The sequence below is a fragment of the Papaver somniferum genome, chromosome 5 (genome assembly GCF_003573695.1).
Source record: "Papaver somniferum cultivar HN1 chromosome 5, ASM357369v1, whole genome shotgun sequence".
NCBI lineage: Eukaryota > Viridiplantae > Streptophyta > Magnoliopsida > Ranunculales > Papaveraceae > Papaver > Papaver somniferum.
In genome coordinates, this window is record NC_039362.1 from 122,891,553 (window position 1) to 122,919,127 (window position 27,575).

Below are 27,575 nucleotides of genomic sequence, written 5' to 3' on the forward strand. Positions count from 1 at the left end.
TAGAAGTTAGGTTTGAATTATACTAGCAGCTAACAGGTTTTGACATTAGGTTACTTTATAGCAACTTCTTTACAAAATTCTCAACAAACTTAATCAGTTGCTATATGCTAAATTGCTAACAGAGTAATTAATTTCTGTATCCTAGCTATATGCTAAATTGATAACAGAGTAACTAATTTCTGTATCCTAGTGCTTTGTAGTATACACCTCTAAATTAATCTTATTTCTTTGCTCAAGTACTGAGCAAGTTTATTCTCAACCTAAATCGGAAAATATGTGCCCAGCAAATTCCCCAAACTACAAACCGCATGTTTCTTTATCGTTGTTTATAAACAAAATTAGCTTCACTGTGATAGAGACATTCAAGTGAAGCTGAAACTAATAAACAACAAAATCTGCTTCCCTCTCCTTTTGAGTTTCTGATTGAGGCATTCAAGTGAAGCTGAAACTGCAGAATGGAATCCCCGTGTTGTGAACTGAATGAAATTTTGTGTCGCCATGTCAAATGGGTCTTCTCACTCTTCTGTGCCTAGAGACGGCCTGGTACAGTTACTAGCATGTGGCGCAATCCAACTCGCATATTATCAACACTTGCTGCCTAGAGATCGCCTGGTACAGCGAACTGGCCAGTGAAGCGTTGGCTTTCTCTCTGGGAAATCCAACTTGCCAAGAAGCTGAACTTCAGAATTTTCTTGCCAAGAAGCTAAACTTCAGAAAGGTGCTTAACATGACTTTTTTATTGTGGCCAACAGAATCAACGATCAGTGAGTGAGCATTGTGTTCAGCAGATGAATTGCTAATGCTTGGCGTGATTTATGCTGTGAAATCCATTTTCTTTTAGTTCATCTCAAGGTGGCACGGATTTTTTTTATTGATCTTTTACGTCACATAACAAAATTGAAGTGATCACACAGCAGAGGATTTCTTATCATACAACAACTTGATTACTTCATGCGCGAAATTTAAACAAAAATAATACAAACACCGGAATAACTCAAAATTTGTCTAGATCAAAACTCAAAAAGCCTTCCCGCTTTTTATGCGAATATGGGTAAAACAACCCTTCTCTAATCTTTCTTCGGCCTGTTTACACTGTACTTGAATCTGGTTCTATGGCTGCACTTAATCCCAGGTTGGTCATCATCTCAAGATAGAATTCAGCATGCTCCTGCAGAACCAAGAGGAATCAGCTAACTTTTGGATGGCAAGTTTCCCATCAAATAGAAATGGAGAAGGGAAAAGAGCAACAAGGAAATGAAAGATACTGCATATCAAAGCAATAGGTACCATCAAAAAAACTACCTTTACAGCTACAATTACAACGGCAGCACCATTTTGTCGGGACTCGTGAAAGAGTTCTTTTGCAGCATCGGTTGTAACAGCTGGAACAGCTTTTGGTAGAATGGACGCCACTACAAACACACAGAATAAACTGGAAAGTTAGCATGAAATGCTCGCAATCGCGTACACATAGTATCTTTAGCTCTATAGCATCATTTTTTGGGGGCAGAATTGAAGATTTTCCTATGAGTGATTACCGAAACCTTCTCTACCAAGAAGATAAAGAAGTGGTTGTAAGAAATTGCAAGTGCAACCGCTGCTTTGTAAAACAAGAAAACAACTCAGATTGAGATTATCATTATTTTCTTTCAAATTATTCTGAAAAATCTAATGATCACAGTCGCTGACATTTGCTAAACACTGCATACTCTAGGTAGGAATGTGGCCTGACAAACAAGAAAAGTGCATTTGCTATTTGGGCCAACAGCGTTCTTCTCTATATCCTATATTATTTCTTAAAAAGGGACCAAGAGACTGAGCCCCAATGGCCTACAACTACAACCACAAATAAATGGTTGGCAGGGGGATTAATTACCTGATTTTTCAGTATGGCGTGTGTCATCAATTAGAAGAACCTTGCAACCATCTCCATTGCCTATAGCTGTCCTGTTCTTCAATTTTCCCATATCACCACCTAAAACACCAAACATAGCGATTAAATGTTGGAAACGTCTAAAATGTTGCAAGAAATTGTCAGACTGGTCGAAAATAAACAATGCAAATTGCTAACTAGTAACTACAATTGATTTTTATACTCTGATGCTTCGCAAATCCTTTTATTCTTTCTTTTGCAAGTGCAAATTGTTTCCTATCAGTGAACCTTTTTTCTCAAACATTATGCACCTTATATGGTCGCATTCATCAACTTCACACTTACTGACGATGACATGTCGTTATTTCGACATAACGGCTTTGATCCGCATTAAACAGTTTGGAACTTATAAAGATAGTTATCAAGAAAATGTAAAGGAGTAAGAACACCTCTTCTTCTTTTTTAACTCCACTAACTTAAAAACACACATAAAAGAGCAATCGTAGAAACCATCACCATTATTCCATCAGTCAAAGCAAAACAACTTCAACAAAATATAAGTTGTTTTACTTTTCATCGCTGACATCAACCATGATATGAAACAGAATGAGTAACTAGTGATTATTAAGAAGACAAGCTAATTATACCCCTCCTACATAAGAGAAGATCCAAAAGTCTTTACTCCGGAGCAAAATCTACTCTACTGTTCTCCTTACTGTAGGCTACACTCTACAGTATAGCTGTGCAGATAATAAATCTCTATCTGACTACTTACATTGAGCGAACACAGGTACACGACTCCCCAGACAAAGATCATTTCCATTGATGACTACTGGTTTAGGGGATGATTAGATCATTTACAGAATATAGCATCCCCTGAGTTGTTTTTTGGGTAACGGCCTTGAATTTAATCGTCTAAGACTTCTATAACACATGATTGGTGCTCCAAATCAAACAATACATTCCACAATTTTCCTGGATCAACTAATTGCTTGAAAGAAACGGATATTCAAGCTGCAGAGCAAGATGACATTCAAAAATAACAAACCAACAAAAACCACAAACCAATGTATTCATTTCTTCCCCCGAAGTGATAAATCTTATTTAGCATGTCACGAGTATGTCTAGGAACTCAACTATGTAATTATGAACAAGATAGTGACAACATAAGCAAACCACATGATTTGGAATACCTAATCCAGGTTGAATTTATTTGTTTTGAATTACAAGCAATCACATTAATAATCGCAGCCGAGCATAACATCTTTGACATATTAGCAAAATTATTACTACATTCATTTTGGATAATGGCATCGTTAAGTTGAAACCTAATCCAAAACAAAGGTTGGCAAACAAACTTAATACATAAATTTTCCTTTAATCAAAACCTAAGATGATTATCCGAGACTCTTAATTCAGTTGCATAATCAGTGTCTCTAAAAATGAATTCTATAATTTTGAGATACATACCTTCTTCCACTTTTGGAGTAGATTCGAATATAGATGTGTCTAGATTAGGCCGTTCTAAGATACCAGCACCACCGCCACTTCTCTTGGGGAATCCAAATAAACTATTTGCTTCAACATGCATTGAAACTGAATATCTTTTGTAGGTTGTATTTTTAGTAATCAAGTTTAGGTTACTGGGTTTAGAATGAAAAGAGGGAGAGAATTTAGAAGGTTTTATGAAGGATGATGCATTTAAGCTGCTACAAACAGAAATCTCCATGAGAGACAGAATAGGGTTTTAAAAATCAAATTGGGATTCTAGGGTTATGGAATTTAAAAGATTCTAGGGTTTTGAAAGGTTAGATTAGACACAGGAGGAGAGACAAGAGAGGAGACTGAGTGAGTGTGGGTATTGCGCGGTTGAATTGGTAAATGTCTTGAGAGAAACGCGGTAACTGGCAAGGAAGTGAGAAATAAGAGGTCGTTTGGATGAGAAGTAAAAACAATTTGATTTGTAAAAAAAAGTGTGGCTTTCTTGGTCATAGAAGTCATTCTGACCAAGATTTTTAAATCGTGAATCGTTTTTCTATTTTTACGAATCGAATCGTATATTGAATCGTGAAACGTAGATTCATGGTTTATTTTCGAATCGTTTTTGGTTATGAATAATATAGATTTATGGAAAAGATTTGAAAATAATCATAACTTAATGATTTTATAAGTAGTATATATGGTTAAGTATAATCACCATTAGTCGAATTGGCACAACGGTAGAATGGTTAGTCCATAAGCTCGATGTCCCAGGTTCGAATCCTTTCATAGCTTAACTTGGTCAACACTGTCCAAATTGTAAGTGAACGTTGGTCAAAACACGATTCTTAAAGGAAACGATTCAGGGACTCAATTTGAATCGAGTTGATTAAATTTGGCACGAATCGTACGAGTTTAAAAACCTTGATTCTGACCTTCAAATCTTTTTTTTTGTTTTAGTGATGGTAGTGATGATTTTCTTGCCTACAGGTTGTGCAAGGCTTGGTCAGGCCGGCGTAAAAACTGTGTCCTATATTTTGGGAGCTAGTCTCCTACCCAAACTCGGTACTTGCTACTGGAAAATAGGTTATGGTCTTTGGTCTTTGGTAGTGATGATTTTCAACTGATGTTGAAAGAACTTTCAATTGATTTAAAGAGTTGCAGCAAAAATATTTTCAAAAACATTTTCAAAAAATAAAAGGATCTTAGGAGAAATTTACAGGGAAAATAAAAAACTAGCCCAGTTGATGTCTAGAAAAGTTTTAAAGAAATTGGAGGGAGAGTTAGAAACCTGTAATAAGATTGAAAATATATATTGGTTGGAAAACAGTAGAGATAAGTTTTTTAAGGAGCATGATAGGTGTACTAAGTATTTTCATGTTGTTGCTTCCAATCGGAAACGTCATAATATTATTCATACATTAAGAGATAGTTCAGGGCTTTGGTTGGAGGAAAAGGAACAACTTGATTTACTTCTAAAAAACCACTTTTTGAGCATTAGTTCAACTGAAGGAAATAATATAGATCCGGTGTTTGATCATATTATCCCTAAAGTGATTACGGATTCTGAAAATGCGGAGTTGGTTAGAATACCAGATAAGGATGAAATAAAACAAGTGTTGTTTTCTATGAATCCTTGGGAGTCTCCAGGTCCAGATGGATACCCGCCAGGATTTTTCCAATCTCACTGGAATTTAGTTGAACAAGAAGTAGTAAACTTAGTTACAAACCTTTTTACTACAAGAAAGTTATCGGATTCTCTAAATGATAATTATATTTCTTTAATTCCAAAAATTGAGAATCCACTAACACCTGTAGATTTCATACCTATAAGTCTGAGTAATGCTCTGTATAAACTAATCTCAAAGCTTCTGGCGACCAGGTTGAAGCCTTTGTTAAACAAAATGATTGCTTCCAATCAGTCAGCTTTTATCCCAAAGAGACAGATAGTGGATAACATAGTAATAACGCATGAAATGCTTCATACTATGCATACTAGTAAATCCAAAAAAGGTTTTTTAGCTTTAAAGTTAGATTTATCAAAAGATTTTGATAAAATGGAATGGAAGTACATAATCCGTATTTTCAAGAATTATGGATTTTCTGATAAATGGTGTGAGCTCATTTTTGAATGTATTTCAACTGTCAAGTCCACAGTACTGTTAAATTGGATACCAGGAGTTCCTTTTAACCCTACTAGGGGCCTTCGACAAGGAGACCCATTGTCTCCATATCTGTTTATAACATCTTTGGAAGAGTTATCCAGGTTGTTTTATCAAACTGAACAAAATAAAACTTTCTCAGTTATGCAGATTAATAAAAGATGCCCAGTAATATCGCATCTTCTATTTGCCGACGATTTTTTTATTTTCTGTAAGGCGGATATTGCAGAGGTTAGACAACTAATGGGTATTTTGGATACTTTTAGTACCTCTTCTGGGAAAAACATAAATTACCACAAATCGGGAGTCTTCTTTAGTAAAAAGGTACACAATAAGCACATGAATATTTTAGCAAGGATTTTGAGGGTTCAAAGAATACCAAAGGATGAAAAATATTTGGGCACCCCATTATTTTTTAATAGGCAAAGAGCGTTAAACTTTGAACCTCTGCTAGAGAATGCATACAAAACTTTGCATGGATGGAAATCAAAGTTGTTATCTCAAGATGGACGTACAGTGTTGATCAAATCAACAATATCTGCTTATCCATGCTATCAAATATAGTGTTTCGAATTCCCTGTAGCGGTGCTAGATAGTTTTGATAGAATCCAAAGGGATTTTTGGTGGAATAAAAAAAATCCAAAGAAGGCATACTATCCTAAGGCATTGAGAAAAATTTGTACTCCTAGATCTTGTGGAGGTTTAGGGATACGTAGCCCGCATAAGATGAATATATCTTTGTTAAGTAAATTGGCTTGGAGATTACTGAATAACCCAAATGATATTTGGGTTAGACTTCTCAAGGGAAAATACTTTCCAAGGGATCACCCTTTTCACAAGTATACTTTTTACAATGCTTCCTGGATTTGGACAAGCATTAGGAAAGGTTTAGAAGTAATAAAAGAAAATAGTATATGAAAGATAGGTAATGGTACAAACGTTAAAATAACTAAGGGTAACTGGATTCCAAAAACATGTATCTTAACTGGCAGCATGAGGATTTAGTGTATGTTTCCGATTTGATTGATGAGCATGGTCAGTGGAATAAAGTGTTAATAGATTCTGTTTTCCCCAAGTTCGTGGCTACTAAAGTTAAGGCGATTTATATAAATACACAAAACCTGGATAGATTGAGATGGCTAGGGAATAAAATGGTGAATTCTCGACGAAATCAGCTTATAAAATTGTTTCTTGAGAAGATCATTTTAACAGTGACAAATTCTGGAACAAAATTTGGCATATGAAAGTTATCTCTAGGGTATTTCTATTTACTTGGAAGATGGCAGCAGATGTACTGCCATTGAGAGCTAAAATGAATGCAGTTCTCAAACATACACAGTCGTTTTGTTTATTATGCAAGGAAAACGTTATGGAGTCCTCTGCTCATTTATTCATCTCTTGTAGTTTTACAAGAGCTGTTTGGTTTGGCCTTGGTCTGCAAATTCCAAGATATGATGGGAATTTCTTAAGTTGGGTTTTCTTCAGATTTATGGGAATGGAAAGAAACTTTCGGTATCATCTGTTGGAAAATTTGGAGTCACATGAATGATGTGAATTACAAAAGCATCAAACCTAATCCTTTAGATTGTATTAGGGAAATACAAAGATTTATGCAGGAGAGTAACTCTTATATTGGAATGCCAGAATCCAATAAACCTAAAGGAAGATCCAGACTTCTGCAGTTCAGGGAGGATGATGATATGTTTAAAAATAATATTTTCTTTGTGGATGCTTCTTACAATGAACATGATGCTTCATATGGAATTGGGATTGTGTACTGGGTTAACAACAGAGTTGCTGACATTAATTTCTTTTCAGGAACAACAACAAGACCAACAGCAGCAGAAGCATTAGCGCGCAACAAACAGTAAGATGGGCAAAAGAGCTGAAGACATCTAATATCAAGATCAAAGTAGATTGTATGGACGTCGTTAACTTTTTGAACAACAGGGCATCAACTTGCGATTGGAGAGCTAAAGCTATTCTAAAAGATGTCCAAGTTTTGTTGTGTAATTACGAAAATGTAGATATTAGTTATGTACATAGGAAGTATGATAAACACATTTTTGTGTCTAATTTGTCTCGATTCTATATATTGATAGTTCTCATTTTTGTACTTATTATGGTGTTTTATGTGTGTGTAGGTATTTTTGGCCAATAAATATTTTTGGAAAAATCGGCTCGAAAAGTTGTCTAAAAGCGCCCGGTGGACACTTGTTATTCGGACTCTCAGCATGGATAAGGGGCACCCTCAGGACACCCCAAGGCAGCTGCTAAAGGCACCCCTACTCTGGATAGGGGGGCCTCTTCTTCTTCTTCACAATTCGAATTGGAATTCGGCGGGAAAAACGACAGCAGTCGTGAAGGTTTGGAATTGGATTTCGCAAGGGATTCGACCAGATTCGATTGCAGATATTTGTTGGGCTGGACTTTCTGGATCACAACAGGGTTGGTAGATTGATTGGACTCAACCAATTGAGGCTGGATAAGCCGTGAGAAGAAAACAGAGGAGGAAGAAGTTTTCGGGGTCTGTTGAGATTATATTTTGCAGTTACGGGTGATTTGAGGGAAGATAACCCTTCCTGAGATTCGTATCAATCTAATAGAGGAACTGGAATGACCTGTACAACTCAGAAACGCGTAGAGAAGAGTTTGGAAAGTGGAGAAGTCCGAGACTTTCTGCTGAAGAAAAGAGAGAATTAAATCGAGTATTAGGGTTCCTGTTGGCTATAAAAAGGTTGCTTCAAGTCACAGAGAGGACAAACAGTTTGGGGTAGTTTAGAGAACCAGAGGAGACAAAAATCACAAGTTGCAGGAAAGCTATTCTGCTGGTGCTGCTGAAGAACACGAAGAACATCAACCCACGCCCAACTGTCGCAGAACATTGTCGTTGTTCTATAGCACTTCACTTCTATCATTACTGTAGCAGTCTTATTCCTTCTGTTTCTCTTGTAACAGTCGATCTGCAACACATATAAACGTTGTGATTGAACTGTTTTACTCCCTTTGAGTCTCTTCACCTTTGAAAACACCTTTTGAGCAATGAAAAAATATTTTGAACTTGTTTTTGATATGAGGAGCTAAACCCCATTGCTGAGGCGATAGAGGAAGCTATTTTTCCAATAAAGTGGTATTTTCTATTTATCTTATTTATTACAATTATTTATATGATTATTTGCCTTGTTTGAGAATTGTTTTAATGATTTTTATTCAACAATTGTGATTTCCATTGATGGTATATGCTTGGACTTAGGTTTTTGATATCCCATGCTTTTGATTTACACTTGTTATTTTAAAAATCTACTTATTGCAACATCTTAGAATCAAATTAAACGAAAAAAATGAATAAATATAAATATTGGATTTAAATCACTTTGAACTTGGAAAATAGTGGAATCTTAGCCTCAGTATTCTTTTAATATTGATAACAACATCATCTTTGTTTGAGTTTTCTATTTTTGTTTTAGAATTTAAGTCAATATTTTATCCTTCGCAAGTCTGAGAATCGAAACACTTTTATCACTATCTACAATCACATCAATTTTTGGCGCCGCCGACGCGGATTTGCTTTTAGGGTTTTTAGACTTCGTTTTTTTTAGGTTTTTTTTTTTGTTCTTTTTTATGTTTTTGGGTATTTATCTTTTGTCTACAGGTTTTGGATCATAAAGAGAATTGAGCCAAGGAGTTTGGTGATTTCGTAAAGACTTGGAGCGAAAGCTTAAAGCGAAAAGAACGGAGAAGAAGACAATTTCTTTTTAGATATTTTCTCTTTTTTTTTAGGGTTTGTTTATTTTCCTTTATAAAAAAAGAAAAAAAAAAGAGAGAGAACTGTATTAGGGTTTGTTATTTTTGTAATTTTTCTTTTCTTTTTTGGACACTTGGACATTGGACTTTGGACATTATTATTTTTTTAAAACCCTAAGGAAGGGTTGGTTTAAATATAAACTGTGTGCAGAGAAAGACGGTGATTACGATATCGCCTCGGCCCCTCGGGTTCGTACATGACATAGGAGTCGTGGCCCGAGTCGACTTCAGCGGTTCTTCGCCCGTCTGGTACGGGAGGTAAGTTTTTCGAAACACCCGCGAATCCCCCGTCAGTGGGTTTACTGTATTCCTTCGTTTGCATATATGATGATGACTTGAAACGGCTGCTTTAATTTCCTAGTAAAGGGCAAGGACTGGCCATACAAGATAAGGGTTCGGATTTCATCACCGTTCTCTTCTTGCCCGCCTTAGGAAAACGAAACCAAACGCGAACCTAAGCCTAAAATTTTGACTAGAACGAGACCTATAGGGTAACGAGTTTAATAGGAAAGTCGTTCGAAGAATATTGGTTACTCTTTTGAGCATACTTCGAAGTTCTTGAAGGTTTCTGTGAGTTGAATGCGTGAATGCGCCGCCTTGTAACTGGTGAGGCCTTGGGTATCAAAGCTCCACTAAGCTTCCCTCGCCACGATTCAACTTACTTTGACTCGGATTGATTCCAGAGGGGTTTGCTCAGATTGTAACGAGTTCCTTTTCGAAAGAATAGAAGCTGGTCTAGAAACAATCTAAGTGGAGCCTTCATGCTTTTTGTTTTCTAGAAATTTAGGTTTGATTTGGTTGAGTCAGCCATGTTTTGTGTTTGCATAGAATTCCCTACCTTATTCTGTTGCATGCCTGAACGTAAAAGAGACGCCCTAGGTAGATTTGTTAAAGAGAAACCTAGTAGTTCTAAGCGTCTTGATTACCTCAATTTAGAAAGTCCGATTCGTGAAGATTCCGTTTTTGAACGTCCGTTTGAGGAAAGAATCCCTGATAGTCCAATAGCGCCAGAAATGGCAACTTTGAAAGCCTTGTTGAATCCTACTAGGACTACTCGTCCCTCGTGTATCAGGTTACCTGAAACTGAAGCAAATTATGAACTTAAGCCTGGAACCTTACAGTTGCTCCCAATCTTTTTAGGAAAAAAAAATGAAAACCCCTATTTCCATGTTAGGGACTTTGAGGAAATTTGTAGTACCCTGAAAATTAGAAACCTTGATGATGATGCTTTAAAACTCAGGTTATTCCCCTTTTCCTTAAAAGATAAATCCAAGTCGTGGTTGTATAGTTTGGCTTCCGAATCAATTGAAACCTATGAACAACTTACATCTGCCTTTTTGAACAAGTTTTTCCCTAGGCACAAAACCTCGTCTGTTAGGACACAAATCTGCACGTTTACACAACAGGAGGGAGAATATTTGTATAGGTATTTGGAAAGGTTCAATGATTTATTAGCCCAATGTCCTCATCATGGTTTAGAAAAGGTTAGGTTAGTTCAGATCCTTTATGAGGGTTTAGATTATCCCACCACAACTACAGTAGAGTCCATGTGTACAGGTGGGTTTGAAAACCAAACAGTTGATGATGCGATGACATATTTGCATGAAATCACCGAAAAGACCCAACAATGGGAAAGCAATAGGGTACCCCAGAAAACAATTCTTCTAGGCAGAGGAAACGTTAATAGGGTAGAAGGAAGTTTTGAATCAGATGCCAAAATTGCTGCTATAGCGAAAAGGTTAGAAGCTTTAGAAGTGGGTCACACTAGTGGTAGACTGGAGCCTTTTTAGGAAGGCCAGAATAATGAAGAGCAAGCCAATGCTCTCTATAATAACACTAGGTATGATAACCGTCCGAAGTTTGACCCATATTCAGAAACCTATAATCCTGGTTGGAGAAACCATCCGAACCTTTCATGGTCTAAGGTCCAGAGTCAAGGCCAGTTTAGTAATTCTAATGCTCCCCTAGGTTTTGGTTACACTAAGAATTCATCAGGCCCAGAAAAAAAAACGACTAGCTTAGAGGAATCTATTAAGATGTTAGCAAAAACTCAGGATATGTTACCACAGAGCCAAATTAGTTTTCAACAGGAAACCAAGCAGAACTTTCAAACTAATGCTCAGAGCCTTGCTAAGCTAGAACTTCAAGTCGGCCAAAAAGCTAAGACCTTAAGTGAGAGAGATAACGGAAGGCTCCCTAGTCAGATTACCCCCAACCCTAGAGGAGTTCATGAAGTAGGTGCAAAACCATCGAATCAATTGGATGATATTAGAACCCTTAGGAGTGGTAGAGTAGTAGACAATCAGGTAACCATGCCCGATAGTGAACATATTTTAGTTCACCCCTCTGGTAGGCTGGGAAAGATGACAGAAAATAAAAGCAAGATAAAGCCTACATGTTATAACCGCAAGTGCACGGTGTCGGTTGTAGCTTGTGCAAATACGGGTCGAATCCACAGGGACTAGGGTGTGAGTTGAAGTTTCCTAAGCTAATTCTCTGAGTAGTGAACTAATGAAGCAAAGAGTGACAGTGGCAAATGACAGTTACAATGGCAATGAGCCAAAGGCAGTGAAGTATAGAATTTAGAAGCAAACAGTGCAGCAAGAATTTGGAAACAAATGTAAAAAAAATACCAAGGTCTTTGAATCCACCTCTAACTCACACTGATTATTCATCACTAACAGTAACTTTGTTTTTCTATAACCACTAGCAAGAGGGATGTCAATCCTCTATATAACAAGGGTCATTTTGATATGAAATCTCCTATCACAACTAAGGTACTCCTCCTAAGCATTAACTGTCTAGCTAAAGAACAATTAATCAAAAGAACAATATATAAAATTAAGCATGAGTTGCAGTTCAGCAACACTAGATGATTCTAACTACAATGGATGCCTGACATCCAATGTGAAAGGCTAGTGTTGAAGCCCTAAGATGGAGTTTCACTATGAGCATTTAAACACCTCATGGCTACTGACAAGAGCATGAATAACAAATGTTAAGCTAAGGTTTCATCTAAACCCTGGCAAATTAAACTAGAACATGTTTAACACATTAAATAACTGGAATTGAAACATTGAACATAAACAGAGCATTGATAGAACAAATCAAAACAGCACAGTTGAGGCACCGGCTAGTCCAGTCCTCTTGGGTGAAGCTCTGGCTAGCCCAGGCATACCCTCACACACACAAACCTAATATCTATTTATAGTACAAGAAATCCCCACATTTTACAAACCCTAAATGAAAATCCCCAAATCAAAAAAATTAGGGTTTCGAAAATAACCACTAAAAAAAAATCAATACTTTCCTAAAATCTGCTCGACCCATACTTGTACTTCTCTTCCTCTTCTGTTATTGTCTACTCGATCAACTCCTCTTCAACTGTGATGAAACCCTAGTTTCATCTCTCTCTTGATTGTAGCACCTAGTGTGTGTGGGTGCTAAGAACGAGAAAGAGAGGCAACTAGGGAATGGGTTTATGGGGTTTTGGTGATGGAGGGGGTATGGAGATGGTGGCGCAGCGGGTGAAGGGATGGAGTTGCAGACTGTTGTCGGGGGAATAAGAAAGAAATTTGGGGAAGAGAAGATCGATGGAAAGAAGGGAAGGGAGTGTTTGGGTGAAGGGTATAGGTTCCGATGCTAGGGTGTGAAGCGGGGATAGCGAACTTTGATGCACAGCGAGTAAAGAGCATTGGATGATCCCATATAGATTGAATCGAACGGCTACGATGGAGAGGTATGTAGCGACCGTTGGATTATGAGATACAACAAAACTGACGGCTTCAGATGGAGTTAGGTACTATGGTGTTTGACAGGAACTTCAGAGTTTGATGCACGATGATGAAGCAACCGTGGGATGAAGTGATGGATCCAATCTGACGGCTGAAAATGGAAGCGGTTTTGGGTATTGGAAATGGATTTGGAACTTGGGTATGCCAAGCCCATATCTTCTTTAAGAACAATTCTTCCTCTTCAAGCGCACTTCTAGTTGATCCGGCTCTTGCAAACATCATTTTTCGCTGCCTTTCTACGGGAGTCTTTGCCGTTTCTTTGCTCTTTTCGCTCCGTGAGTTAACCAGACTTTATTTAGTACCTAAAAATGAAAAATTAATTGAGAAAAGTATTTATTCTTGAAAACAACGAAAACACAGAATATGGGATAAAATGGAGAGTTAGTGCACAAATGATGAGTTAAATGCCAATAAAAAGGTGCAAATATATACAATATTTGGCACTCATCAAATACCCCCAAACCTGAATTTTACTTGTCCTCAAGTAAAACAAAACTAAGGAAATCCTACCTATACCACTGTCGCTGGTCTCTCGATTGCATTTAGCGAATGCAATAAGCCTTTTAAACCACTAAGTGTCCCTAGTGGGCGAGTTGAAGTCTCGTGAAGGTTTGCTTAGAACGTACCTACAAAGTTCTAGGGCAAAATATAAGCTCAGATTCCATGAAATGTGACATGTGCAAGACAGTAGAAGCTCACAGCAAAATGGAGATGTCAATCTAGCTATCAAAGGCACAATCCTAGCACTGATAACAAATAAAGACATGTGATAAGAGTGTAAAGTGTATCTACACATGTGTAAAGAAAGATCGGATGTTATGACTACTAATCACCAAGAGATAGTCTCTCAGGCTAAGAACCGAGGTCGAAATCTAGCTAGCTGTCCGGACTTTACGAGAATTGTGAATGAGATGGAGGTATTTCACAATTACTCGCGTTGTACATCAATGGCATACACCCTTCCTTGCTTATAACACAAAAACACAAAAGATGACTCTTTACATGACTCTTATTTACATTGACTACTCTCTTTTATTTTTGGAACAAGAGATGATGGAATTGATAAATACTTGATTTTTTTTTTTTTTTGAAAAAAATAGTTACAACATGGTAACTCTTTTGATACATAAGCAAAAAGAAACAAAAAATTACATGACACTTTGCAAGAGGTAGCCCTTTTTGATGCACCCAGTTAAATTCGATGGTTGTCTTTCTTAATGTAACCTCCACCTTCTATCCCAACCAACCAAAGAACAAGCTAGTCAAGTTTCGTTCAGTATTCTAAAGTGATTGGCAATCGTGACTTCCGATAGAATACCTCAAGGATGAGGCTATACATGTATTGGTAGATCGTGCGCGTGCAAGTTTCTTATCACTATGTGAATTGTGTTAGAATCAGGGTGCCTAAATATCTAGACTAAGAATCCTTATGTTTACATACATTCACAAGAGTCAACATTTCAAGGTAAATGAGCTCCATTTTTATGTTTTTTTTTCGAATTTTTTAATTTTTAATTTTAATTTTTTAATTTTTTTTTCAAAAAGAAAGAGTTCTGTTTTCAATTATAGCATGTTATCAAAGTATCTACTTTTCACCCCCAAACCTAAACTAAACATTATCCTCAAGGTTTCAAAAGATGAACAAAAATGTAATACAACATACGAAGAGGATCATGCTGAGTAGAGAAAAAGGAAAGAGATTACCCAATTTGACGGCGAAAGCAAGATTAGAACTCCGTTATTCAAGGCTAGAATCCAACATTTTTTAGCCGAGATCATATTGGATTAGCACAATATATACAAAAGAAACAAAAGATTTATCTAGAATATTATCTACTGGATTATATACAAGAAAATTCACCATACACTAACAATCTAAAGAGTTGAGGATCAACCCAAAAGACGAAGTGTAGACATTTCAACAGCTTCACACAATAATAATATGATAGACATGCAAGTGAAGTTGTGAAACAAAATGAGCTACCCCCAAACCTGGATTTTTCAACAGATAAAATTTTGGATACAAAATCTCGCAGTTTTGGGGGTTCATCATGTATGAGGTCTAACTCAAAGTGAACTGTGTTAGGGACGGGTACACATGCTAATTCCAACTGTGGTTCCTCAAAAGTATTATACTTAGATGCAAAATAGTCCAAGAGGACTTGGGAAGCACACAGTTCCAACCCTAGATTAGGAATTTTCAGAAAAGTTGGTTTAAAAGTTTTGTTACAAACCAAATCTGGGTTGGGTGGAATAATCTCAATCTGTGATTTGGGTAAGAAAGTAGGTACTTCTAAATTGTTTTCATGGATAAGATCAATAGTACCAACACATACTTTTCCTAAATCAGAAATGGGTAAATCATGCTCACATTCATCGAACAAAACATCAAGACCTAAATCGGTATCATGCTTGTCCGAAATACTCAAATCAACACCGGAAGAAAAAACATTTTGTGACTGAGGCAAGGAATCAAACACATCAAATTCATTTTCATGCATAATAACATTAGTGTCTACAGAAGATTCAACTTCTCCTATGTCATGTTCATCTTCACAGAATAATTGTACGAATCCCATGTCAATATCAAAATCATATGAATTACAATGAGTATTAGAAAAAACAACATTCATGAAGGTCGAGGGCGAGAAGCCATATGTTATTGAACCAACAGGTTCCACAATAATCATCATAATCATCATCATGGTAGCATGCATATTGGTCTTCATTAACAGTGGTGGTGTCCTTAGTCAATTCATGTTCCTCTAAATTAGGTTCATATTCAACATCACTTAAATGAATGGGACTAGACACTTCATTAGGGACAACATACATTTCCTCATGAATTTTTTCCTTTTGTAGGTGATGCAAAATCTGATCTAAATGCGCCTGAATTCGTGATATAGATCTAGCAGAATTTTGCTCACTGAGTCTGAAAGCTTCTATGGTGGAGTCTAAATTCATGGGAGTACAAGATTCTTCATGTTCAAATTGTGGTGGTGATTGGTACATGTGTGCATGGTCATTAGGGTTTATAAAAGATTGATCGCAACCCTCAAAGGATTGATTATGGTCCCAATGACTACCAGCTCCACAATTTGTGGGCATTTCATAATTTGGATTTTCATGGGATTCTCTAAATTGCCTATAATCATGCAAAATATAGCAATATTTATCCGGGTGGTCTAAACCACCACATAAGGTACATGCATAGATTTCAGGTCGTCTATGTGAACTAGATGCTACAGATTTCTCATGTGTTTGCATTTCTAAAGCAGTGATCCGAGCCTCTAACTGATTCACAAGTGACGAATGTGTGAGTTGGATATTGTCTAGATGTTCATTTTCACTCAATGGTGGATGATACATGTGTGAATAGTCATTAGGGTTTGCATATTGAGGTTCATGACCTACAAAGGGTCCATAATAATAATCCCTATAACTATTGACATCATGGTCTGTGGGAGGCTCATAAGGTGAATCTTGCCCGTAAGCTTCTCTAATAAATTTATTCCCAGTGGCAGACCAAAATCCAGACATGTTATGTTTATCAAACAATCACACAATTCAAAAAGAGAAATAAGGCCCACACTTTTCAGTTATGGGTTTCAAAAATTTGGTTTTTTAGGCTTTAAAGTTAAAGCCTATTTGGGATTTTTGGTTAAAAAGAGGGAGAAAAATTTTGTTTTTTGAATGGGAGAAAACTTTTGGTTTTAATCAGGAGATAAAAAGAAAAATTTGGTTTTTAATATTGGGAGAAAAACTTTGGTTTTAAAATTGGGAGCAAGCCCACATTGGTGGAGCAAAGCTTTGGTTTTGAATTAGGAGAAAAAATTTGGTTTGAATATGGGAGAAATTTTTGGTTTTGTTGGGAATGAAAAACATTTGGTTTTTGATGGGAAACATTTGGTTTTTATGGGTTTTGAAAACTCCTTTTGGTTTTAATGGGATGAGGTCCAGCTAACTGGTTCAAATTTTCTGTGGGACAAGCCCAGCGAACTGCCTAGAGATTTGAGTACACGACCCAACTAACGAGTTCAATGAACCAAGCCCAGAAATGCACGAGGCCCAGCTGGGTATTTGATTTTTGGGCTCTCAGTTAGCCAAAATACGAGGCCTACTTGGGCTTTGAAGATGTTTTTCAAATTTAGTTTGGGTCAAGCCCACAGTTCAGAAACAAAGTTTTAACTTGGGTATAACACTCTCGAAACAAGTTTTGCTACAGAGCCCAGAATTCTAGTTTGGGAGGAAAACAATACCACAGGCCCAGTGAACTGGGTAATCTTAGGATGATTACTTCCTCAGCCCACAGTTGCTGGCTTTTCTCCTTTGGCTTAGCCCACCACAGCAGTGTGCAGGCTTGTTTCTCAACAGCCCACAGTTCAGTTCAGCAACACCAAAAGATGGATTCTCAGCAGCACCACAAGCTGCTGTTCTTGCTTTGCTCCTCTGGCCTAGCCCACAACTGCTGCCCTCCCTTTCTTAGCCTTGACTTGATCAATCAGCAGCACCACAAGCTGCTGCTCTACAGCAGGTACCTGCTAGCTCAGAAGAGAGGATCAATCTCTTTGTACTGAAACAATGGAATTATAAAGAAGCAATGAGGGACCAAAACAGCGGTGATATGCAGCTACACTAAGAGGAAAGAAAATAAGATGCTTACAGATGCAAATGCTTACATATGATTACAGCTACAGCTACAGATGCAAATTGTACAGCTAACAGACAAGCTACAGCTAATTGAGGCAAGATGCTACATCAGAGATGATTATACTAAGATGCTTATCAGAACTACAGAACAGGTTATGCAAGAAAAGATGATGCAAGTGACAGCAAACTAAGCTGCACTAAGTTACACTAAGTTACAGCTAAACTACAGAAAAGCTAAGTTACACAGCAGGTTGAAAACAGAAAAGCAAGTGCAAGAATGTTTTTTTTCAATTACACAGCAGCCAAGTCCCCGACAGCGGCGCCAAAAACTTGGTGTGCTGGGAAAGATGACAGAAAATAAAAGCAAGATAAAGCCTACATGTTATAACCGCAAGTGCACGGTGTCGGTTGTACCTTGTGCAAATACGGGTCGAATCCACAAGGACTAGGGTGTGAGTTGAATTTTCCTAAGCTAATTCTCTGAGCAGTGAACTAATGAAGCAAAGAGTGACAATGGCAAATGACAGTTACAATGGCAATGAGCCAAAGGCAGTGAAGTATAGAATTTAGAAGCAAATAGTGAAGCAAGAATTTGGAAACAAATGTAAACAAAATACCAAGGTCTTTGAATCCACCTCTAACTCACACTGATTATTCATCACTAACAGTAACTTTGTTTTTCTATAACCACTAGCAAGAGGGATGTCAATCCTCTATATAGCAAGGGTCATTTTGATATGAAATCTCCTATCACAACTAAGGTACTCCTCCTAAGCATTAACTGTCTAGCTAAAGCACAATTAATCAAAAGAACAATATATAAAATTAAGCATGAGTTGCAGCTCAGCAACACTAGATGATTCTAACTACAATGGATGCCTAACATCCAATGTGAAAGGCTAGTGTTGAAGCCCTAAGATGGAGTTTCACTATGAGCATTTAAACACCTCATGGCTACTGACAAGAGCATGAATAACAAATGTTAAGCTAGGGTTTCATCTAAACCCTGGAAAATTAAACTAGAACATGTTTAACACATTAAATAACTGGAATTGAAACATTGAACATAAACAGAGCATTGATAGAACAAATCAAAACAGCACAGTTGAGGCACCGGATAGTCCAGTCCTCTTGGGTGAAGCTCTGTCTAGCCCAGGCATACCCTCACACACACACACACACACAAACCTAATATCTATTTATAGTACAAGAAATCCCCACATTTTACAAACCCTAAATGAAAATCCCCAAATCAGAAAAATTAGGGTTTCGAAAATAACCACTAAAAAAAATCAATACTTTCCTGAAATCTGCTCGACCCATACTTGTACTTCTCTTCCTCTTCTGTTATTGTCTGCTCGATCAACTCCTCTTCAACTGTGATGAAACCCTAGTTTCATCTCTCTATTGTAGCACCTAGTGTGTGTGGGTGCTAAGAACGAGAAAGAGAGGCAACTAGGAAATGGGTTTATGGGGTTTTGGTGATGGAGGGGGTATGGAGATGGTGGCGCAGCGGGTGAAAGGATGGAGTTGCAGACTGTTGTCGGGGGAAGAAGAAAGAAATTTGGGGAAGAGAAGATCGATGGGAAGAAGGGAAGGGAGTGTTTGGGTGAAGGGTATAGGTTCCGATGCTAGGGTGTGAATCGGGGATAACGAACTTTGATGCACAGCGAGTAAAGAGCGTTGGATGATCCCATATAGATTGAATCGAACGGCTACGATGGAGAGGTATGTAGCGACCGTTGGATTATGAGATACAACAAAACTGACGGCTTCAGATGGAGTTAGGTACTATGGTGTTTGACAGGAACTTCAGAGTTTGATGCACGATGATGAAGCAACCGTGGGATGAAGTGATGGATCCAATCTGACGGCTGAAAATGGAAGCGGTTTTGGGTATTGGAAATGGATTTGGAACTTGGGTATGCCAAGCCCATATATTCTTTAAGAAAAATTCTTCCTCTTCAAGCCCACTTCTAGTTGATCCGGCTCTTGCAAACATCATTTTTCGCTGCCTTTCTGCGGGAGTCTTTGCCGTTTCTTTGCTCTTTTCACTCCGTGAGTTAACCAGACTTTATTTAGTACCTAAAAATGCAAAATTAATTGAGAAAGTATTTATTCTTGAAAAAAACGAAAACACAGAATATGAGATAAAATGGAGCGTTAGTGCACAAATGATGAGTTAAATGCCAATAAAAAGGTGCAAATATATACAATATTTGGCACTCATCACCCTCAGGATCTCATCCCTCAGGACCACTAACTGAGGGGACTGATAAAATTTCCGATGATGCCAATTCGGTTCCTGAGAGGTCTGATTCTGTGCCTAGAGCCCCATTTCCCCAGCTATTAGCATCAACAAAGAAGGAATCGAACTTTAATGACATATTGGAGGTTTTTAAGTAAGCTACCATAAACCTTCCTTTATTAGATGCAATTAGGCAAATTCCTGCTTATGCCAAGTTCCTTAAGGATATGTGTACAGAAAGCGAAAACTTAGTGCCCATAAGAAAGCCTTTTTTGCTAGTCATGTAAGTTCAATCATTCAGAACACTACCACTGCAAAGTACAAAGACCCAGGTTCCCCAACCATTGCTTGTACAATAGGTAAACACCGGGTAGAAAAATCTTTACTTGACTTAGGAGCCAGTGTGAACTTACTGCCGTACCATGTGTACTTACAGCTAGGATTTGGTGAAATGAAACCTACTCAGATAACACTGCAGTTAGCTGATAGGTCTGTCAAAATTCCTCGAGGTGTTATCGAGGATGTTCTTATTGAGGTCGACAAGTTTATTTATCCAGTGGATTTCATGGTCCTAGATACCCAACCTGTCCCTGACCCAGAGAACCAGATACCTGTGATTTTAGGTCGCCCATTCTTAGATACGTCTAATGCAATCATAAACTGTCGAAATGGTGTGATGAATTTATCCTTTGGTAATATGACTATCGAAATGAACATTTTTAATGTCAGTAAGCTACCTTATGAGCTAGATGACACATGTGTTAAAGAGGTGAATATGATAGAATCCTTAGTTCAGGAGTCATTACCAAACATCTTGTCTGAAGACCCATTAGAGAGTTGTCTATCCGTTTTGGTTTAGATTTTGACGATCATAGTACCATTGAACAAGTGAATGCTCTATTAGATTCTACCCCTGTGTTAGACACTGATAGATGGAAAGCTAGGTTCGAACCATTACCAGCTTCTGAGACTACCTCAGTTCCTTCCTTAGAAGAGCCCCCTAAGTTGGACCTCAAACCACTACCAGATAACCTGAAGTATGTGTTCTTAGGCCCATCTGAGACTTTACATGTGATTATTGCTGCCGACTTGGATAGTGATCAGGAAAGTAGGCTAGTAAAAGTACTTCAAGATAATAAGGAAGCTTTAGGGTGGTCTATAGCAGACATTAAGGGTATCAGTCCTAACGTTTGTATGCATCAGATTCATTTAGAGGAAGACTCCAAACCATCTAGGGAGATGCAACGTCGACTGAACCCTAACATGAAAGAAGTGGTTAGAAAAGAGGTGCTTAAGTTGTTAGATGCGGGTATTATCTACCCAATTTCAGACAGTAAGTGGGTCAGCCCTGTTCAGGTTGTTCCCAAGAAATCAGGTATCACTGTAGTCCAGAATGAGGATAATGAGTTAATCCCAACCCGAGTGACCACGGGATGGCGTGTCTGTATCGACTATAGGAAATTGAACAAGGTCACAAGGAAGGATCACTTTCCCCTTCCTTTTATCGACCAAATGCTAGAGAGATTAGCTGGATATAGTTTCTATTGCTTTTTAGATGACTTTTCCGGATATAATCAGATCGTTATTGCCCCAGAAGACCAAGAGAAAACCACTTTTACCTGTCCCTTTGGTACATTCGCGTATAGACGCATGACTTTCGGGTTGTGTAATGCCCCTGCGACTTTTCAGCGTTGTATGATGAGCATATTTTCTGATATGGTAGAACGGTTTTTAGAGGTCTTTATGGATGATTTTTCAGTGTTTGGTCCATCTTTTGATGAGTGCTTGCATCATTTGACATTAGTGTTGACTAGGTGTAAGAAAAAGAATTTAGTGCTTAATTGGGAAAAATGCCATTTCATGGTTAAATCAGGAATTGTTTTAAGGCACATCATTTCTTCAAAGGGTATAGAGGTAGACAAATCCAAAGTTTACCTTATTAAGACTTTACAGGTCCCAAAAACCGTAAAAGACATTAGGTCATTCCTAGGGCATGCAGGTTTTTACCGTCGATTCATTAAGGATTTTAGCTTGATTTCTAGACCTCTTTGCAATTTGCTTGCAAAAGATGTTAAGTTTGTCTTTGATGATGCTTGTTTATAGGATTTTGAGAAGCTTAAAAATTTACTCACTACCGCTCCCATAGTCCAGGCACCCAACTGGAACCTACCCTTTGAGATTATGTGTGATGCTTCAGATTATGCTATAGGCATTGTGTTAGGTCAACGAGTAGACAAATTACTTCATGTGATTTACTATGCTAGCAAAACTCTGAATGATTCCAAATTGAACTATACAACTACCGAGAAGGAACTGCTAGCCATCGTGTTTGCCTTGGATAAGTTTAGATCCTACCTATTAGGTTCTAAGATCGTAATCTATACCGATCATGCTGCTTTGAAATACCTTTTGTCTAAGAAGGACACCAAACCTAGATTGATTAGGTGGATCCTATTGTTACAAGAATTTTCTCCAGACATTAGAGACAAAAAGGGTGCTGAAAATGTAGTAGCAGACCACTTATCCAGGTTAGTTGTTAGTTCCCCTAGTGATGCCCTTTCTATAAGGGATAGCTTTCATGACGAACAATTGTTCTTTGTTTCCCAATCACCTTGGTATGCAAATATAGTGAATTATCTTGTTACTGGCCGTACCCCTCAACATTGGGGTAAACAAGATCGTTCTAGGTTTTTAGCGAGGTTAAGCATTTCTTTTGGGACGATCCTTATTTGTTTAAGTATTGTCCCGACCAGATTATTAGGAGATGTGTACCTGAGTGTGACCAGTCCAGTATTCTCTTCTTTTGTCATGAACATGCTTGTGGGGGTCATTTTAGTGCTAAGAAGACTGCTGCTAAGATATTGTAGTGTGGATTTTACTGGCCTTCACTGTTTAAAGACTCCCATAGTCACTGTGTTTCTTGTGATCGTTGACAGACGTTAGGAACCATTTCCCGTGGAAATATGATGCCTTTGAACCCTATTTTAGTGATTGAGGTCTTTGATGTGTGGGGCATTGATTTTATGGGTCCATTTCCTAAATCTTTAGGTTATCTTTACATACTTGTCGCTGTAGACTATGTGTCTAAGTGGGTTGAGGCGGTTCCGTGTAAAACAAATGACCATAGGGTCGTAATTAATTTTTTAAAGAGAATATACTTACACGTTTTGGTACACCGCGAGCTATAATTAGTGATGGGGGTTCTGTTGTAGTTTTTCAAAAGTGATAACTAAGAGTTCGTTGCTCGGACTTGTAAAGATTTAAAAACATAAAAATATATAAAAACGTTTGTCACAGGATCAAGAGACACTAGGACTCAGGATTCCACCATTAATCATTCACACAATTCATATATTTATTCGAAACAATTATAGCTCAAATCATAAGGACTCTCATTCTTGCCAAGGTAGATTTTTAGAATATTTATTGTATATCACTAGCATGACGCATCAAAAGCACTACGACCAAGCATACATCATCATACGATATCACAACCAATTAAGAAAAATCATAAATCGATTAATAAAAAGTGCAAGTAGTCAAAAAAAGAATTAATATAATTATCATATGCGTAAAGAACGGCTTCCTCCATCATCCCAGTGTTGGGGTTTAGTTAATCATAATAATCATGTTTTCAAAATATATATTTGATGCTCAAAGTATGATTAAAAGAGTCAAAAGTTATAAAATAGTGGTTCTGAGACTCACAAAACACGTCCAGAAAGAAACGATACCACAAAACTGCAGCTAAACTGCGGCACTTATTCACTGCGCTGGAACTGTTGAAGAACGACGCTGCTCTGCTGCTGACGCTGCTGAAAATAAGACTGTCCTGGTGAGTTTGTTCTTCGTGTTCTTGAAGCTCTTTAATGGCAGCAGCAGCAGCAGCAGGTGAACATTGCTGCTACTCCTTCTTCTTCGCTCCCCCTGGCTCTGGCTCGACCCCCGAACTCTTGATAAAACCCTCTAACACTTCTCAACAGCCTTTATATACACAACAGGGTCCAAATAACTCGATTAAATCCGAGTTTATCTCCCTTTTTCTTCACGTGCAGTTGAGAGAGAAATCTCTTTTCTGTTGCTTTGTACGCGTCTGTTAGCTATAAAATAGCCACCAAACTCTTCCTATGACTTGAAAAGGACCAAATACATGATTATCCAGCGTAAAAGTCTTCCAAAATCTCCACAAAATCTTCGACAGTGAACAACATGACACGTCTCTCTGCCTGGACTTTGATCTCTTCTTCCGGCTTATCCAGCCCAATTGGTTGGGTCTAATTGCTTGCAACAGGCCTGTTATGTCTTCTAGAGTCCATACGTACCAAATACATCCATTGTATCTCCTCAAAACTCGCTCAAATTCCACTTTCAAAACTGTTCTTCGCTGCTGCCATTTTTCCCGCCAGTTTCTGTTTTGAATTTTGAGAAGGAAACTGACCTCCCCCTAATCCAGTTATGGTGTCCCTTTAGCACATGCCTTGAAATGGGGTGACCCTTATCCAACTTATGAGTGCCTTTAGCAATTCTTCTTGGATGTTTTCCGCACTTTTTCGTGGTTCCTCCGAGCTATTTTTTGGGTACTTCCGGTACACTTCTGGGGAGCTTCCGGTATGCTATCTACAGAGGTCCAAATGCCATATTTTTAGCCAATTTTGCTGCAAAACCTTATTCTTCTAAAAACACCTACAAAGAGATTAAAAACCAAAATAAGTACAACAGTGGGCACTAACAATATACACAATTGAGATAAATATAAGGCACAAAAATGTGCCTATCAGGTTCACACTTTTGTAATAGACCGTTTGCTCTGTTAATGAAACAATATGGTATTACCCACAAAGTAGCTACCCCGTATCACCCAAAGAATAGTGGTCAGGTAGAGGTTTCCAATAGGGAAATTAAGCGTATTTTAGAGAAAACAGTTAATCCCAATAGGAAAGACTGGTCGTCGAGGCTTACTGATGCCTTATGAGCTTACCGTACCGCGTTTAAGACACCCATTGGAATGTCACCCTACCGTTTAGTATTTGGCAAGGCATGTCACTTGCCTGTTGAGTTAGAGCATAAAGCCTATTGGGCTATTAAGCAGCTAAACTTTTCACTTGACAAGGCAGGAGCTCACAGAAAGCTCCAGCTCAATGAGTTGGACGAGATTCGTAGAGATGCATATGATAGTGCTAAGGAGTATAAGAACAAAATGAAACTTGTGCATGATAAGAATATTTTACGGAAGTCGTTTTCTCCAGGTCAAAAAGTTCTTCTGTATGACACTCGTTTGCATCTATTCCCCGGGAAACTGCGCTCTCGGTGGACCGGTCCTTTTGTGGTCCGTACTGTTTTTCCTCATGGCGCTATTGAGATTGAGACATCATATGGTACTAGTTCTTCAAAGGTTAACGGTCAGAGATTGAAGCCCTTTTTAGAGCCTTTTCCTACAGGTGATGTGAGGAGGTCCCTCTGGAGGACCCTGTTTACCCTTGATTGACCATCGAGGCGATTTGTATGTTGTATAATATTTTTGTCAGTTTTTGGTTTCACTTCACCCAGGTACTATCTTTCCGAACTCTCTCTTTACTATTTCCTCATGTTACTTATATTTTTGGTACTGTTCTTTCATTCGAAACATTGAGGACAATGTTAGATTTAAGTTTGGGGGTGGGGTAGAAACTTTTTGTTTTAAATAAACTCCAGAGCCTAGAAATTTATGCATATTAAGGATAGCACTAACCAACCTAAGTGGATGGAAGCATTTTGGTTGTAGGAGTTGAGGAACCAATCTGGTTAGATGGAAACATCTAGAAGAGTCTATTCATAAAAGTACAGAGCTCAGGTGTTAGAAATAACATGATAGTTTCACCATATCTCGTTGAGTCCTTTTCACTTCTATTTTTTATTTTATTTTTAAACTATGTTACTCTAAGTGATTAGGTGGGGCTCACGATTCAAGTTGTTACCAATGCTAGGGTGAATTAGAGTGATTGAGATACCATGAAAAAAAAAAAAAAAAAAAAAAACGACTTTCGTAGATGCAAACAAAAAAAAAAGTTGAAAAAGAAAAAGAAAAAGAAAAAGAAAAAAGAGATGAATTTTTTTTTTTTGAGACCAGGCCATTTGACCAAAAGGAATAAATTCAATAAAGTCGACCAATGGTACCCTTGTATATGCCAGCTGTGTTGACCTAGAGTTAGGATTATCAATCACTGGTTCCCTTGTATATGCCAGTTGTGTTGATATTAGTCAGACTAGTATCTCGGTCCATTAGGATAGGTTCATTTTTGACGGAGGCCTTCAGACATATATGAGGAACACCGTTCACTTAGTAAACATCAAAACCATCTACGTTTTTCTATATCCATCTCTTAATCTATCCATGTGATTGGTTTGACTCCGAATATTGATGTCCATAGTGCAACTATCTGAGTAGAGATCTGTCACTTTATATGAATTTTAGTATGCTTGAGTGCAAACTCGTGTACAACAATTGGAATTTCGCATCAGGGTATTTCTTCCTGTAGTCAATAAGTATGCCAACCAAGGAGATTCTTTAGTGCTTTCCAAGGTTCTACGTAGATAGATAGGGTCTGGAGTATAAAGGTTTTGTGGGTATACCTCTGGTAAGCCCTCCCGAGACTACAACTCGGCCACTAGGGACACTTAGGGGTTTAAAGGCTTATTGCATACGCTAAATGCAATCGACGATGCCTGCAACAGTGAGTTAGGATTTTATTTTCTATTTCAGTTTTGCTCGAGGACTAGCAAATAATAAGTTTGTGGGTATTTGATAGACACATTTTTGTGTCTAATATGTCTCGATTCTATATATTGATAGTTCTTATTTTTGTACTTATTATGGTGTTTTATGCGTGTGTAGGTATTTTTGGCCAATAAATATTTTTGGAAAAATCGACTCGAAAAGTTGTCTAAAAGCGCCAGGAGGACACTTGTTATTCGGACTCTCAGCATGGATAAGGGGCACCCTCAGAACACCCCAAGGCAGCTGCTAAAGGCACCCCTACTCTGGATAGGGGGAGCCTCTTCTTCTTCACAATTCGAATCGGAATTCGTCGGGAAAAACGGCAGCAGTCGTGAAGGTTTGGAATTGGATTTCGCAAGGGATTCGACCAGATTCGATTGCAGATATTTGTTGGGCTGGACTTTCTGGATCACAACAGGGCTGGTAGATTGATTGGACTCAACCAATTGAGGCTGAATAAGCCGCGAGAAGAAAACAGAGGAGGAAGAAGTTTTCGGGGTCTGTTGAGATTATATTTTCCAGTTACGGGTGATTTGAGGGAAGATAACCCTTCCTGAGATTCGTATCAATCTAATAGAGGAACTGAATGACCTGTACAGCTCAGAAACGCGTAGAGAAGAGTTTGGAAAGTGGAGAAGTTCGAGACTTTCTGCTGAAGAAAAAAGAGAATTAAATCGAGTGTTAGGGTTCCTGTTGGCTATAAAAAGGTTGCTTCAAGTCACAGAGAGGACAAACAGTTTGGGGTAGTTTAGAGAACCAGAGGAGACAAAAATCACGAGTTGCAGGAAAGCTATTCTGCTGGTGCTGCTGA

The 27,575-nt window shown here is 38.0% G+C and overlaps 1 protein-coding gene and 1 pseudogene across 1 annotated transcript; both read right to left on the minus strand.

The window, feature by feature from the left end:
* Window positions 1-903: 903 nt before the first annotated feature.
* Window positions 904-3,739, minus strand: LOC113277753 (ATP-dependent Clp protease adapter protein CLPS1, chloroplastic-like). Its single transcript, XM_026526752.1, has 4 exons — window positions 3,344-3,739; window positions 1,877-1,975; window positions 1,303-1,412; window positions 904-1,168 (listed from the first exon to the last, which is right to left on the minus strand). The coding sequence occupies exons 1-4, from the start codon at window positions 3,600-3,602 to the stop codon at window positions 1,088-1,090; spliced, it is 549 nt and encodes a 182-aa protein (XP_026382537.1). The 5' UTR covers window positions 3,603-3,739; the 3' UTR covers window positions 904-1,087.
* Window positions 3,740-10,695: 6,956 nt separating this feature from the next.
* On the minus strand, window positions 10,696-10,795 carry LOC113284804 (annotated as a pseudogene).
* Window positions 10,796-27,575: the final 16,780 nt, after the last annotated feature.